The 17105-nt window shown below is 43.2% G+C and overlaps 1 protein-coding gene across 3 annotated transcripts in view; it reads right to left on the reverse strand.

Moving 5' to 3' along the window:
* Positions 1 to 14679: 14679 nt before the first annotated feature.
* Positions 14680 to 17105, reverse strand: part of LOC130273247 (ATP-binding cassette sub-family B member 5-like) — an 83256-nt gene continuing 80830 nt past the window's right edge. For 2 of the 3 annotated variants that reach the window (XM_056519722.1, XM_056519721.1), the window contains 2 exons: positions 15633 to 15779; positions 14681 to 15483 (listed from right to left, as the gene is read on the reverse strand). In XM_056519722.1, coding sequence (XP_056375697.1) covers positions 15286 to 15483; positions 15633 to 15779 — 345 coding nt within the window. In that variant the 3' untranslated portion in view covers positions 14681 to 15285. Of the gene's footprint in view, positions 15484 to 15632; positions 15780 to 17105 lie in introns of all 3 variants that reach the window. The other variant, XM_056519720.1, reaches the window with a different exon arrangement.

Raw genomic sequence — 17105 nt, forward strand, 5'->3', positions numbered from 1 at the left:
ACGAAATGCCCATTGGCACGATATGGACTGTGGCCGCCGTCTGAGCTCCCCCCAATTCCACCTTCGCCTCCCTGCAGAAGTCACCGAAATCGGGACCTCCGTTGTTGCAGCTTGAATTGAGGACCTGTGATCGTGGGAGTGCTCCGCTTCCTTTTCTTCTCTATGTTACACACACATATATATATATATATATATGTCACGATCACACCCTATCGGTGCAGCTAGGACGCTAGAGAGAGTGTGATGGTGCAAGGGTTAAAGCCGCCAGACCTCTGGGTATCCACTACTAGTCCCAGCAAGTCACCAAATTAACCCTTTGATAAATGTGTTTCCACCCGAGCTGCCTTCAGAAAGGTGAGCTCATATATTTAGAGATCAAAGACCAGAGCTGATTAATTAAACATTTAATCTGATAAAAGGTATCACAGTGCTAAATATATAAAAATACAGGAACAAATGATATACAGGTATAAAAATATATAAAAGAGTTTAGCAAGGCAAGTTCAGAAAACAAAAGATGAAGTTCTTACAGCATGATGATATAGCAGTCCATGAGTGAGTGAGAGTCCAGCTGTTCTTAGAATGGTCTTGTCAGCTTGTTGCACAGCATTGAACACCATTTAACAGCATTGTTATATATTATATATCTGCCTTTTTGGAAGGGAGACTCCATTCCCCCCTCCCCTCTGATCCCACAAGAGGATCTTCTCTCTTCCTGGCCCCTTATCTGTTTGACTATATGATGGGACCAGAGTGCATGACTTCAAAAAAGCCTTTGACTCCAAAGGAGATGTAAACAAACAGCCAACCCCCCCCCCCAATAAAATGCAATACACAAAAACACAGTCTGAATGACCTCTCACCCATGGCTTGGATAATACATCACACAGTTATAATTATAATACACATATAGGATTTTAATAATCAGGCCTCGGGCCTGACACCTCCCCCTTAAGAAGGGAACAGAGAGATCTTGCCCTCCAGGCTGATAGATCTGTCTCCCTTAACCATCTATTTATTTTCTTGACACCACAGGCCCTGCATTCCCAGGCAAAGATGGCACTGAAGGGGCCTAGTACCTGATTAAGCTGCCTCCTCCTTTCATCTGAGAGCTGTGGATTGATCTCCACATCCTGAAGGGATCCCTGGCTCTTAGCTTCCTCCACTAGGTCTAGTAGGGGATCACTACCCAGATTCACCGGAAAAACACTAAAATATAACTTTTAATACATAGTTCGCTTAAAAAGGATCCCATTGTGATCCACTGACCAAACTCAAAAAGAAAAAAATATATATATATTGTAGTTGTTGCAAAACAACCCTAATAAATGGTCTCAATGCAGTCTTACAGATGATATATGTAAAGGCACAGGGTGTGTACCAGTCGGAGATAAGTATATGTTTCCTACCTAAAGGTGGGGTAAAGGGTAGGGGAAGAGGAGGGTAGGGACCTACAGGATACATATATAAGGCCAATTGGTGCGTGTGGCCACTACCTGCGGCTCGCCCTATAATAGCCCTAGACTACTCCTGCCGCTAGGCGGAGTTGACGCCCTTATAAGGGCGGCCCCGCTCTGGAACCTAGGCCTAAGCTGTCCTTAGTAAATACTGGCCTAGGACAAGTTAGGGAAGGGGCTCTCTGTCTCACTGGGGAACCCTAACTAGCTATAGGATAGGGATTGACAGCCTAAAATAGTATCACAGTGAGAAACACCTAGACAATGGACCATGGATATAAGGTCACTTATCTAGCTAGGTTATTGTGGCCAAAGTTATTCCAGTGACCGGTAGCCCAGATGGTAGTGGTATGGGCTATCCAACATGTGTTTTCAAACAGAGAACATAGATGGCATATAACTGCAAATAGACATGTATATGTCCTACACAAGAGATGTTATTTCAGATACACCAAGGTAGTGATACTAGATCAAAATATGTTCAGTTGATTTATAGAAAAAAATCACTATTAGATATTCACACGTAATAGATACTCTGTATGGGTCAACTGGCACACAATCACCTTGCAGTGTTATAAATCTGTCATGTGTTAAAGAGAAAAAAAGGGGGTATTGAACCCATATACTTATCAAATTCAGACTGGCAAATCACTCAGGTGCATAGTCCCAACGCGTTTCACGCCCCCCCCCCCGCTCATCAAGGGACAGTTTGGGGACAGTCAGGTGGGAGACAATCTTGGATGGACGATGAGGAGCAGGATATATGAGTAATGCTGATGGCCCAGCCCAGCACTACCCAGCCCTTCCTTTGGTGCACGACATACACTGAGTACCCCCTTCTCAGGGTCATAGTATGCCATATTAATGTGGTACTGTCTCTGCCTCTGACCTTTCTCATCAAGGGCAACTACATATGTGGTGGGTTCTAGGCGCTGCAGAATGGGGAAGGGACCCTCCCAGGCAGCCTGCAACATATTCTGCCTGATGGGGTTCAGAACCATTACCTTCTGTCCCACTTCATAGACCCGGTCCCTTGCATTGTGATCATACCAATACTTCTGCCTGGACTGTGCTGCTGTGAGGTTGTCATGTGCCAGCTCAGTCAGTGCCTGCATCCTGTCCCTGAATCTCAGAGCATACTCCACCACAGAAGTCTCAGGGGCAGGTAGCCCCCCTTCCCATTCTTCCCTAACTAAATCTCGGGGGCCCCCGCACTTTGTGACCATATAATAACTCAAAGGGCGAGAAACCTGTAGGCTCTTGGGTTACCTCCCGGTAAGCAAATAACAGATGGGGTAAATACTTATCCCAGTCTCTGCCCTCCGATTCTACAAATGTTTTTAGCATTTGTCTCAAGGTGCCATTGTTACCGGACACTCTGTCCAACCAATGTAGACCGTTGTGATCAGTTATGACAGTAAAATCCCTGCCATACAGGTATGGCTGTAATTTTTGCAAAGCCCAGACCACAGCTAGACATTCCTTCTCTATGACCGCATAGGCCACTCCCAAATGTCCTGCCAGGGGGGTCTCATGGGCCAACCTCACCAGCTCTTTCCTGTACTGCCTAGGAACCACTAACTGCCTATCTCTCTCCTGGGCCCCTAGCATGCTTTTGGAAAGGGACTCCCAGTACAATATATAATTTTCCGAATATACCCGATGCCCATCTGTGTCAACACCAGTATGTTCAGCACGTTGTCTCAGCCCTTCAAGGGAAGGGTCACTGCGCAGAGCTTCCCGGAAATGCTCATTTCCCTCCCCCATCTCGTGGTATCAGGGAGCACATTTCCCCCAGGTGAACTAGCATCTCCACCTTCCTCTGCTGGGGCTTGCAAGTCACACAGCTTGCCCCTTGCATCACCATCCTCCCTTCCTTCTAAAGCTGCAGCCCTGGCATGCTGCTGACACGTTACCACTGCCACCATTGGTATGCCTCCCTGGGGTTTACCTTCCTCCCCCTCAGTTCCAGACATAACAATGCAAGCATCATATACTGGGCTATCACTCCTTCCCCCCTCCTCCTTAGGCTCACAGGATTGGGACATATCACTCACTGGTGGTCCCTCATCCTTACATGTCACCAGGGGCACACCAACCCCTCCCCCTAGCCCATCTCCACTAGGTTTTGGCATTGGCAATGCATTGTCACCACATTTTACAATACACCCCATTTCACTTTTGGAAAACATTACTGGTCCAGTCACAGGTAAACAATTATCAATCCCCTGCACTCCCTCCCAGGTACCATGTTTCACAATACACCCCATTCCACTTTTGGAAAACATTACTGGTTCAGTCACAGGTAAACAAATATCAATCCCATGCGCTCCCTCCCAGTTTCCACATTTCGCAGTGTCTCCCAAAGTCTCGCACAGTACCTTAGAATGAACAGGGCTCTCTCCTAGCCCATCCGGTGTGCAGGTAGTGTCCTCTGGAGCCTAATGACAGAGCATCTGACCCAAATCATTCCCTAGCAGAACATTAACAGGGATGTCCTCAGAGACCCCCACTTCCTGCAAACCTTTGCCTGTACCCCAATCCAGGTACACACGGGCCATGGGCACAGCAGGCCGCACATCTCCAATTCCTTATAAAGCCATGGTTCTTCCAGGGATGATGTCCTCTGTATCAACCACTTCAGGCCGCACCAAGGTAAATGAGGCTCCAGAATCTCGCAAACCCACTGTAACCCGGTCACCCACAGTTACACTCTGCAGGTTATCCGCTCTTTTCTCCACCGCTCCGGACACCAGAAGAACGGCTGTGTGTCCTCCAGCTACTGGTGGAGAATTTATTTTGTTGGGGCAAGTGGCACTCAGGTGCCCAATACTGTGGCATCTGTAACATCGGCGGGTGTCCCCCTGACCCAATGTGGCTCCTGTTGCTTTTGGTAATGATGGCAAGAATTTCCCGGCTGACCTGGTGGTGCTTTGTGGTTTTGTGGCTCCCCTCCAGGTACTTGCTCCAGCTTGTGCAGATCCACGCTTTGCTGCTGGCGACCAGTTATTCGGCTGCTTCCATTGCTGTCTTGGGCTTGCGGTCCAAAATCCACTCTCTGGCTTCAAAGCTCCGTGTTTGGAGAAACTGATCCAGGACCATCAAGTCCTCCAGGGTCTCATAGGTAGTGATTTGTAGGCCCCCAGTCCATAGCCTGAATGCAGTCCTTAGCTGACCTGCATGTTGAGTGCAGCTTTCTGTGGCACTTTGTTGCAAAGTCCGAAACTTTTTCCGATAAGTCTCTGGAGTCAGATTAAAACTTTTGAGCAGGGCAGATTTTATTGCCTCATAGTCCTGGTCACTCTCAGAGGAAAGAGAAGCAAACACATCCAGAGCTTTCCATCGCAGCCGTGGGGTTAGATATGGTCCCAACTGTTCCTTAGGTAGATGGAACTGCCGGCAAACCTTTTCAAATCCCCTCAGGAACACACCCAGATCACCATCTTTCTCCAACATGGGGAAATGTTCCAGGGAGGGTTTGTGGTCTCCTTGATCCTGCACATCACTCCGTGCGGATGAAGCATCCCCTGTCAGCCTCAGAACCTCCAGTTCATGCCTTCGCTGGGCCTCTCTTTCTGCGGCTTGTGTCTGGGCCTCTCTTTCTGCGGCTCGTGCCTGTGCCTCTCTTTCTGCAGCTCGTGCCTGAGCCTCTCTCTCTGAAGTTTGGTACTGGAGAAGCAGTTGGAGTTTCATATTGGCATCCACATTCCCAAGGTGTTGTAAGGCAGCCCGCATATAAGAGTCCAAGGCCTGATGTGGAGTACTGTCCTGATGGGGAGTAATGTTATATTCCCCAGGAGATATCAGTCCTTGGATGGCAGTTCCAGCTGCAGGACTTTGCCTCATGTCACTCAGCTCTTCTGCACGGGCATCATACTCCACAAGATCAGCAATAAGTTGTTCCTTGTTCTTTCCTGCAGTAGGGATGTCCTTTTCTTGGCACATTAGCTCCAGTGCAGGCTTAGACTGCTTTCGATATGCCTCCATATTTCCGAGGTGAGATAGAGGAGGTAAAACAGGAGATGGGGAGGACAGAACCGTCTTGCACTCTTTTTGTATGTCTTTTAAACCAGCACTGAGCTCTGTCTTTGGAATTTACACACAAGAAGACGCATGCAATTTCTTTTTTAGTGCTAGGATTTCCTTACAGGTAAAATCCAGCAAGCACTAAAAATCTCTAAATATATCCCGACGCTGCCACCAGTTGTCACCATCACACCCTATCGGTCCAGCCAAGACGCTAGAGAGAGTGTGATGGTGCAAGGGTTAAAGCCGCCAGACCTCTGGGTATCCACTACTAGTCCCAGCAAGTCACCAAATTAACCCTTAGATAAACGTATTTTACCAGAGCTGCCTTGAGAAAGGTGAGCTCATATATTTAGAGATCAAAGACCAGAGCTGATTAATTAAACATTTAATCTGATAAAAGGTATCACAGTGCTAAATATATAAAAATACAGGAACAAATGACATACAGGTATAAAAATATCTAAAAGAGTTTAGCAAAGCAAGTTCAGAAAACAAAAGATGAAGTTCTTACAGCATGATGATATAGCAGTCCATGAGTGAGTGAGAGTCCAGCTGTTCTTAGGATGGTCTTGTCAGCTTGTTGCACAGCATTGAACACCTGAGTCTAGCATTGTTAAATATTATATATCTGCCTTTTTGGAAGGGAGACTCCATTCCCCCCTTCTCTCTTCCTGGCCCCTTATTTGTTTGATTATATGATGGGACCAGAGTGCATGACTTCAAAAAAGCCTTTGACTTCAAAGGAGATGTAAACAAACAGCCAGAACCCCAATAAAATGCAATACACAAAAACACAGTCTGAATGACCTCTCACCCATGGCTTGGATAATACATCACACAGTTATAATTATAATACACATATAGAATTTTAATAATCAGGGCTTAGGCCTGACAATATATATAAATATATTTTTTGTTTTTGTTTTACAAAAACTGATTATTTTCTTAACAGCTACAAAAAAGACATTCAAAAGAACAGTGTGTAAACATGGGCGAAAAACTTACACTTTTTTAGATGTTTTGCATCATTGCTGTAAAATAGCACCATTGTTTTTACACAATTTGGGAAAAAACCCGGCAAAAACACATAAACACAGCCTAAAGCTTTTATGGGCAACATAAATTATTCATGAATCCCACTTGCTTTGTTTTGATTCATTATTTCTTTTGTAGAACATATATATATATGTATATATATATATATATATATATATATATATATATGTGTGTGTGTGTGTGTGTGTGTGTGTGTGTGTGTGTTAAAATGTACATTGTAAAATGTGTAAAAATGGTGAAAAAAACTAGGCACAATGATGATGTACTATCATGTATGTATTATTATTATTACTATCATTTATGTGCTATCAACTAGCTCTACCGTAGACATTCTTTGATAAATCTGGGCCCATGTTTCATAAACAATGATGAAAAACTCCCTTTAATAACATAGGGTTAAAAAGGATTTAATCAGCAAAAGCACAAATGGCTATGAAGTGCCTGGTCATTAAGTAGAAGCATGTGTTCTGCATGAAGGGGTTACATTTCCTGTTCTGTAGTAGTTGTGTCATCTAGCCACTAGATGGTAGTATAAACAAACCAATCATAAACTCGTTCTTTTATCTGGACGGATTATGGTTTGCTATTTTATATTGTCACAATGTAAACAGTGAACTAGGTTATACTAGGGAACTAGAATACTAGGTTATGTTCATACAGTATCTGCTTCATGGATTTTGTTCATAACTTTTTGACCACAAAAGAACACATTGTTTTTTTTGCTGTCAAATAATATCACTCAACCGTCAGAGAAGCCTCAAGCACCAATGTGAACACAGTCTTACTTAACCTTACGTTCTTATGCTTATATACACACATCCCAGATAGGATTACAATGAATAGTAAAGTAACACCTACATATAGATAGCATAAGTTTTACCATTTACCATTGATAATAAATGAATATTTAGCCACTTTAGGTAGATATTTTGGGGGAGATTTATCATTGCTTTTAGAGCATTTTTTTGTCTATGTTTTGGCGCAGTTCAGGCGCAAGAAGCATATTTAGCGACTTTTATGCGCCTTTTGATATAGACAGTTTTACTCTTTTTGTATACCCGTAGAACTTTTTCTTTTTGACCATGCATTGGTCACGTATTTATCATTTGCGACTTTTGTCAAAAGTCGATATTTTGTGTGCGCACTTTTTTAGGGGCAAAACTACACCACCTACCAGTAGGCGTGAGAATCACTTCTACCTTCCACAATTCAACCTTAAACCTCTTGAGGACGACAGCGTCCCACTCCCTTTCTATGACACGCGCTCAGGAGCCGAGCGCAGGTCATAGCTGGGTGGTCCTCGGGGCTATCTGCCACCAGGACCCCTCTCTAATGCCAGACATCACCGATCACGGTGATGCCCGGCTTTAACCCCTTAGATACCGCAATCAAATTTGATTGTAGCATCTAAAATGCAAGTAAAAATGTCCCGACAGCTCTGTGAAAGTAAGTAAAGACACCTAACCTGCCAAATTCAGGACCCGGGAAAGTGTCTACTTCCCTCCCTCACAAGCGTCTAGAAAAAGTGTATGTGGTAGAGCTTTTCCCACCACAGCAGAGCTGTGCAAAATTCATCATCCTGCTGCACCTTTTTGATAAATAAGATGCACGCTAGTCAAACCCACCACCCAAATAAACATAGGAAAATAGCTCTACAGTAGACATTCTTTCATAAATTTGGGCCTTTGAGTGAAAAGTCTTAGTGTGCTTTTGCACCTGTAAGTGAAGTTACTAGCTGAATGCAGTTGCTGATAGGATATAGTCCAATTACCTTATACTCTGTGATACCTACATAGGTTGGCTTGCTGTGGTGCAATACTGTGTGAAATGATTATGTAGAATGTACAAAGGAAACATCTGTGAAAAGTTCAGCCAAACAACACTAATTCTTACCATAGGTCACTGAAGACATTAGTGTATGCCGAGGGGCCCTTGTTTAGTGATATTCTACTCTGGTTACAATAATACTCCTTCCTAGCAGAAGCATAGATAAAAGATAAAAGCCAAAACTACACTGGTTTGGGTCCCCCTCTCCATGGAAAATGAAGTTGGACCAGAGACTCTCCCTACAGCCTTCTAGAAGTTTCTGTGTAGAAACAGGCTGGTAAGCATCATGTGACTAAGGCATCACTCATCTAATACAAGGAATATGTAAATCTGTAACCCTTGCTCTCTTGTTATTCCACAGTAAATGCTATAAATGCAATGTGATGTATAAAACAGTTTTATAAGTTAACTTACAGTATCCTCACATACAGACTGCCAATATGATACTCTTTTAGAGGCTTCCTATACCCCAGGTGCATTATTTAACATTTGGAAACATTAAACTGCAGTTTGTATTGTTTTGACCACTTATCTAGTAACGTTACATCATATTACAGACATCTCTCAATCCTTTTTCAAGGGGTATTTCAGGATTTCTTTTACTATGCTACAGAGGCTGTAAAGTTAGTGTAATTCATAATATAGTGTCTGTACCTCAGTTTGATGGCTGGTCATACAATTTTTATTTGATCTTTGCCCCAATGTTCATTTTAGCAGCATACAAAATGTGTGTTGTTTCAGGTTTTCCCAGTTTGCAGTTTGGCCTAAATATCACTAGTCAGGTGTTGAAATGGAGCCTGTCTGTGCTTCAATGGGTTGAACGACCGCTCGGTACGAAGGAGATTCTGCTCCACAGGGCTGCAGGGAATTGTAGTTTCATGTACAGCATGCATAGCTCAGCTGTGCTGCAATGGGCGAGATGGTTGATGTGTGGTGGGAAAAAAGTGATCTCACAATTACAAACAAGGGACACTGGGACTTGTAGTTGGAGGGAGGGAACTCCAACAGGAAATAGCTATTTCAGAAAAAGAAGGTGGCATCATTATGGTGGGCTCACAAGATAACCATTTAGCCTCAAGACAAGCATGGATCTTTCTTATGCATGTCCATTACTGTCTGGTAGGTAAGTACTAAAGTCACCTTATGGTGAATAACCCCTTTAACACTTTTGTGCAACTGGCAAACCTTACCTACCATACCTTCTCCAATGGCATTTAAAACAATTGGGAATATTAAAAAGAATAGGATTTTTTTTTTGCCAAAGCTTGGGAACATATTAGTCAAACCTTGATACATCCTGTTTTACCAATTTGAATCCACTTGATGGTACAATTCCTTTAAGGTAAGGTCACACATGCCGTATTTTGCTGCGTATTTGCTGCTGTATATTTTCCTACCCATTGAAGTCAGTGGGTAGCAAAATCAGCTGCAGAAAATATGCAGCAAAATGCGGTAGGTGCGACCCTACCTTTAATGGAATTTCACTGTATGTGTGTGTGTGTAAAAACCATAGACATCCAGTACTTTCTTGTAGTTCTTTATTAGTCATTAGTCAGATTTGTCTCTATCGCACATATTAAGCTACATATAAAAGCAACCCTATAACATTACAATTTCAAATATTGAATGAATTTACAGAAAAACTCCCCCTGTGCAGTACACAATAACAACATTCCACTGTCTGCTTTACACAACATGTTATATACCATTTTTAAATGATATTATTATTTATTTTTTCCCATTAGGCTAACCTAAAAAAAAAAAATAAGAAAAAAAAAATACTGCTAAATTTTTGTTAAAGAAAAAGAGTAGTGCATTGTGGGAGCACTTGCACAGTTTAAAGGGGTAATCGCATGTCAAACATATCCACAGCATATGCCATACAGTAAATGTCAAGGGCCTGCACTTATCTCTAGAACAGTGGTCTCAAAACTGTGGCCCTCTAGATGTTGCAAAACTACAACTCCTAGCATGCCCGGACAGCCGCTGGCTGTCCGGGCATGCTAGGAGTTGTAGTTTTGCAACTTTTGGAGGGCCACAGTTTGGAGACCATTGTTCTAGAACAAGGACCCTCTTTGTTTGCATAACTCCCATAGACGTTAATAGGAATGATATAAACAGCATAGCCCTGAGAGCAATGACGTCTCCACCCTTATAGTATATTCTATGGATATGTCATAAATATTTCAGATGAGGATACCCCTTTAATGCTTACATGTCAAGTGACATGAATGTCAGTAGAAAACAGATAACCACAATGAAATTTCAAAAAGGGAACCAACAAAGTTTGAGTTTCATTTTGGATGTAAAATGCAAAGAGTGGGACATAGTGTACAACAATTATATTTACAACATCAGAACGATCTATATAGATGTTAAAGAGGACCAGTGACCAAACCCCCAAAAATAAGATTACATTATCATGAAATAGCTTTGGGCACCCTGATCACACACCATCTTACAGTTTCTTGATACACCATCCCGTCCCCAAGATATGAGGGTTTATAATTTGTCTGACAATTCAGGAAATCAGTCAGATGGGTGGGACTTAATTTTAATAATGAAAGTAAATATCAAGTGATGGGTGGGATTACACAGTTGTTGTATACGACAAAGGGGGTGTGAGTGTAGAACAATCACACCCCTTGACTGTATATCCCCACCCATCACGTGATATTCACTTTCATTATTAAAATTAAGTTCCGCCCATCTGACTGATCCCCTGAATTGGCAGAAAAACTAAACACCCTCATATCTCGGGAACAGAAGGGCATATCAAGAAACTGTCAAAAGGTGTGTGATCATGGCACTCCAATCAATTTAATGACAGTAAAAGTATCACTTTATTTAGGTTGGCCACAGGTCCTATTTAGCATAGGGCACCCTGATCACACACCTTTCTTTAACAATTTCTTGATACACCCTTCTATTCCTGACTTACCGTATTTTTCGCCTTATAGGACGCTCCGGCATATAAGACGCACCCAATTTTACATGAGGAAAATCTAGAATACAATGTAAAGTATAGGTCACAGTGATCTTCAACCAGCGGACCTCCAGATGCTGCAAAACTACAACTCCCAGCATGCCCGGACAGCCATTTTCTGTCCGGGCATGCCAGGAGTTGTAGTTTTGCAACATCTGGAGGTACGCAGGTTGAAGACCACTGTTATAGGAGGTAATACTTACGTGTCCCCGCCACTCCGGACCCGTCACCGCTTCCCTGGATGTCGCCCTCCATCGCTGCCGCCACGTCCCTGGGGTGTCCCCGTCACTCCGGAACGTCTCTGCTGCCCGGTATCCTCGCTCTCTGTCGCCGCCATGACGTCGCTACGCACACCGCTACGCATGCCTCTCCTATTGGATGATGGGACGGCGTGCGCGACGACGAAGGAGAGCGCCGGCCATGCAGGGGATCCCGGCATGGAGCAGACACCGAGGAGGCAGGTAAGGTCCCTCCCCCGATGCAGTCGGGTTAGTGTCACTTTTGCTTCAGACACGGTGGTCAGCTTTGATCGCCACGTCTGAAGGGTTAATACAGGGCATCACCGCGATCGGTGATGTCCTGTATTAGCCGCGGGTCCCGGCCGTTGATGGCTACAGGGACCGCCGTGATAGGTGTGTATTTGCCGTATAAGACGCACCAACTTTTCCCCCCCAGTTTTGGGGAAGAAAAAATGCGTCTTATACGGCGAAAAATACGGTATGTGGTTTATAATTTGCCAGAGACTAGTCCTATGGGAATGAAGTTAATTTTAATACTTGGAGTAAATATTAGGTGATGGGCAGGATTATACAATCAGGACTGTTTATTCTTTTACACTGAAGGGAGTGTCTGCCTAAAAGCCCCCCCCCCCCCCCCTCTGACTGTATAATCCTGCCCATCACCTGATCCGTCACTCCTATTATTAAAATTAAAGTGTACCTGTCATTATAAAAAACTTCTTATATAATGTAGATAATAACATTATAAGCATATTTGTAACAATAACAACAGGTACACTTTTTGTTAACGACCATCTGTCAAGTAGCTGAATTAAGAAACTGTAAAACGATGTGTGATCAGGGCAACCTAAGCTTTTTAATGATAATGAAGCCTGACTACATACTGTATATATGTATGCAGTAAGCTCCCTGTGGAGGCAGACAGAATTTCATCACTTATTTTTCTTTGTCTATGCATGAAGCTCTTTAACAAAAAGTGTTTTAAAATCTGACTAGTGGTTGATCCCCATTATCCTCCCAAAAATTGCACAATTTCGCTTCTGATCTGATCTTTCCTAGAGAAAGATGTTAAGCCAATACGGAATGGTTTCCTCAAACTTTCCCTATTTTTTTTTATAGCGCTTAACCCTCAATGTAACAGGAACATGATCAAATATGGATTTAGTCTCATATTTTCTACTAACGGAAGAAAACTGTCATACCCTATTATAAGGTTGATATGGGAGGTGGTTTTATAGGTTGCTCTGTAACAGGAGAAGACAACCTTCTCTAGATACAGTACTTTTTAAATATCGTTCATACCTATTTCTATTAGAAATGTAGTCAGTTTACTTTGACAAAACAATCAACCCCTATATAGTGGGGCAAAAGTATTTAGTAATCCACCAATTGTCCAAGTTCTCTCACTTAAAAAGATGAGAGAGGCCTGCAATTGTGTAGACCTCACCTATGAGAGATATAATGAGAAAATAAAATCCATAAAATCACATTGTCTGATTTTTAAATAATTTATTTGCAAATTATGGTGAAAAATAAATATTTGGTCACCTACAAACAAGCAAGATTTCTGTCTCTCACAGACCTGTAACTTCTTTAAGAGTCTCCTCTGTCCTTCACTCATTACCTGTATTAATGGCACCTGTTTGAACTGTTTGACACCTGTCTACAACCTCAAACAGTCACACTCCAAACTCGACTATGGCCAAGACTAAAGAGCTGTCGAAGGACACCAGAAACAAAATTGTAGACTTGTACCAGGCTGGGAAGACTGAATCTGCAATAGGCAAGCAGCTTGGTGTGAAGAAATCAACTGTGGGAGCAATTATTAGAAAATCGAAGACATACAAAACCACTGATAATCTCCCTTGTTCTGGGGCTCCATGCAAGATCTCACCCCGTGGTGTCAAAATTATCACAATAACGGTGAGAAAAAATCCCAGAACCATGCGGGGGGACCTAGTGAAGGACCTGGAGAGAACTGGGACCAAAGTAACAAAGGCTACCATCAGTAACAGACTACGCCAATAGGGACTCAAATCATGCAGTGCCAGACGTGTCCCGCTGCTTAAGCCAGTACATGTCTGGGCCTGTCTGAAGTTTGCTAGAGAGCATTTGGATGATCCAGAAGAGTGTTGGGAGAATGTCATATGGTCAGATGAAACCAAAGTAGAACTTTGTGCTAGAAACTCAACTCATCAAACTGAAAGCATGGGGGGTGGAAACATCATGCTTTTGGGCTGTTTTTCTGCTAAGGGACTAGGAGGACTGATTCGTGTAAAGTAAAGAATGAATGGGGCCATGTATCATGTGATTTTGAGTGAAAACCTCCTTCCATCAGCAAGGGCATTGAAGATGAAACGTGGCTGGGTCTTTCAGCATGACAATGATCCCAAACACACCGCCCGGGCAATGAAGGAGTGGCTTTGTAAGAAGCATTTCAAGGTCCTGGAGTGGCCTAGCCAGTCTCCAGATCTCAACCCCATAGAAAACCTTTGGAGGGAGTTGAAAGTCTGTGTTTTCCAGCGACAGCCCCAAAACATCACTGCCTAGAGGAGATCTGCATGGAGGAATGGGCCAAAATACCAGCAGCAGTGTGTGAAAACCTTGTGAAGACTTACAGAAAATGTTTGACCTCTGTCATTGCCAACAATGACTGTAACAAAGTATTGAGATGAACTTTTGTTATTGACCAAATACTTATTTTCCACCATCATTTGCAAACAAATGTGATTTTATGGATTATTTTCTTATTATGTCTCTCATAATTGAGGTATACCTATGATGAAAATTACAGGCCTCTCATCTTTTTAAGTGGGAGATCTTGCACAATTGGTGGCTGACAAAATACTTTTTTGCCCCTCTGTATATCTTTAAGCTAATCCAAAACACAATTAAAATCTTCACTCAAGATTAAAGAAAAAGATCTTTATTTCTCTAAAATAATATGGAGGGGTTGTGTGGGTGGTAAAGAGAATATTCATGTGTGTGTGTATATATATTTATGTATATACTTGTATGTAAAAAAGATTTTTTGTAACATGAAAAAAGTAATATATATATATATATATATATATATATATATATATATATATAGATAATCAATGAAGTAATCTTAATAAAATTTAGTATTAAAAGAGACATTTACTTTAAGTGCCACTAAACATTAAGTCATCTTATACAGCAATATTGTTTCTACTGATCAAAAAAAGCTGCAAGTCATTTTAGTGCAATAATAATTATTGTTTGCATAACGTTATATGATCTATCTAAATATCTATCATCTTTCTATATATTGTTCTTCCTCCCTCCTTTCTAAATTATTTTAAGACAGTAGTGTATTGAAGCACCATAGTTAGAGATATTTCTTCTTACATAAAGTATTTATAAGGCAGATAGGTGGTTTGCCTTATTTATCACTCATTCAGCTTTATAACCTCACTTTATAGATCATTCCCATCAAATAGAGGTGTCACAGTGAATCTCAGTTGGGTTACTACTCTCTTATAGAATTCTTAAACCCAAACTGTTGTCTGTAAGACTCAAGAATTTGTCTCCTTTATACTGATGTTTGCTCCTTTTTACACAACAGTATTTAGCCGAAGCCTTCGATTCCCGACTAGAGTTGAGTTTCCACAGCAGGGTAGCATGCGGCTGATTTTCTATCCGGACTTTGCCATCCAGTAATTTCCTGTTAAGTTATAGTCTGTGCATTGACCAGTTCATAATACTCTTCTCGTTTTGACAGAAGCTGTTGGTGAGTTCCCATTTCTATGACCTTCCCATTCTTCATAACAACAATGAGATCTGCATTCTGGACTGTGGACAGTCTATGAGCGATCATGATACAAGTCCTTCCTTTCCGTGCTTCATCTAGCGCTTGTTGTACAATCTGACCATGAAAGAAAAACATAAGGTTGAAGTTTGATCAGAAGTTTGATCAGTAGACAAACAATGATAACTTCCTGTTCTCTCTCACCTAGTCCCATGCCTGCTAATGTTTGGTAGAAATAATAATAAATAATTATGTTTCATCCTCACCTTTTCACTTTCATTGTCCAGCGCTGAGGTGGCTTCATCTAGTAGAAGAACTTTTGGAGAACGGATCAGGGCTCGGGCAATAGCAATTCTCTGCTTCTGACCCCCAGACAGCTGAGTGCCTTTACCTCCAACTCGAGTGTTATATTTCTGAAGGATGAATTGTACAGATAAGACAGAGCACAACAAGGCTTCATGCACATGACTTTATTGTATTTCTGTGTTATACCGATCTTCAGTGTAACACCCATAGATATGTATGGAGCCATGCATCTTGAAAGCATGAAATGGCAACATAAAGATCTCCGTCTGGTCTGTGTTGCAGGTAGCTGTCTGCCTTCCTTCAGGTTCAGTGTCTTAATGTGTCTAAGAAACCTAAAGGTGCCCGTACACTTTAGACTAATGTCCTCCCAAGTCTCATTATAGGAAGGATCACCCAGTTGCATTACAACACGCCCAATCCTTGTGCTTTCATTGGACATGAGCCACCACAAAAGAAGCCTAGCAGTGGCTTACACCCTTCTTCTAGTTGTACACATATGCACACGCTTAGTTGAACCAAACACGTATGGGAAAACTCGAAAGAGATAGGTGTTAGCCAAACAAGCCTAAGTATATGTCACGATGCCGGCTGGCAGGAGGTGGATCCTCTGTGCCAGAGAGGGATAGCGAGGACCGTGCTAGTGGACCGGTTCTAAGACACTACAGGTTTTCACCAGAGCCCGCCGCAAAGCGGGATGGTCTTGCTGCGGCGGTAGTGACCAGGTCGTATCCACTAGCAACGGCTCACCTCTCTGGCTGCTGAAGATAGGCGAGGTACAAGGGAGTAGGCAGAAGCAAAGTCGGACGTAGCAGAAGGTCGGGGGCAGGCGGCAAGGTTCGTAGTCAGGGGAGATAGCAAGTTCTGGTACACAGGGTATAAACACACAAAAACGCTTTCACTAGGCTCTAGGGCAACAAGATCCGGCAAGGAAGTGCAAGGGAGGAGACTAGATATAGCCAGGAAACAGATGGGAACCAATTAAGCTAATTGGGCCAGGCACCAATCATTGGTGCACTGGCCCTTTAAGTCTCAGGGAGCTGGCGCGCGCGCGCCCTAGAGAGCGGAGCCGCGCGCGCCAGCACATGACCGCAGGAGACGGGAACGGGTAAGTGACCTGGGATGCGATTCGCGAGCGGGCGCGTCCCGCTGTGCGAATCGCATCCCCAACGGCCATGACAGGGCAGCGCTCCCGGTCAGCGCTGACCGGGGAGCTGCAGGGAGAAAGGCGCCGTGAGCGCTCCGGGGAGGAGCGGGGACCCGGAGCGCTAGGCGTAACAGTACCCCCCCCCTTAGGTCTCCCCTTCTCTTTATCGGGTAACTGCCTCCCCTGGGATGAGGACACCGGGAAAGGAAGGAGGGATTCCTCAACGGCAGGCAGAACCGCAGGAGTAGGAATGGGGAGAGAGGGCAGAGGGCGAGACCTGGCACGGGGC

Source organism: Hyla sarda, chromosome 5 (genome assembly GCF_029499605.1).
Source record: "Hyla sarda isolate aHylSar1 chromosome 5, aHylSar1.hap1, whole genome shotgun sequence".
NCBI classification, from domain to species: domain Eukaryota; kingdom Metazoa; phylum Chordata; class Amphibia; order Anura; family Hylidae; genus Hyla; species Hyla sarda.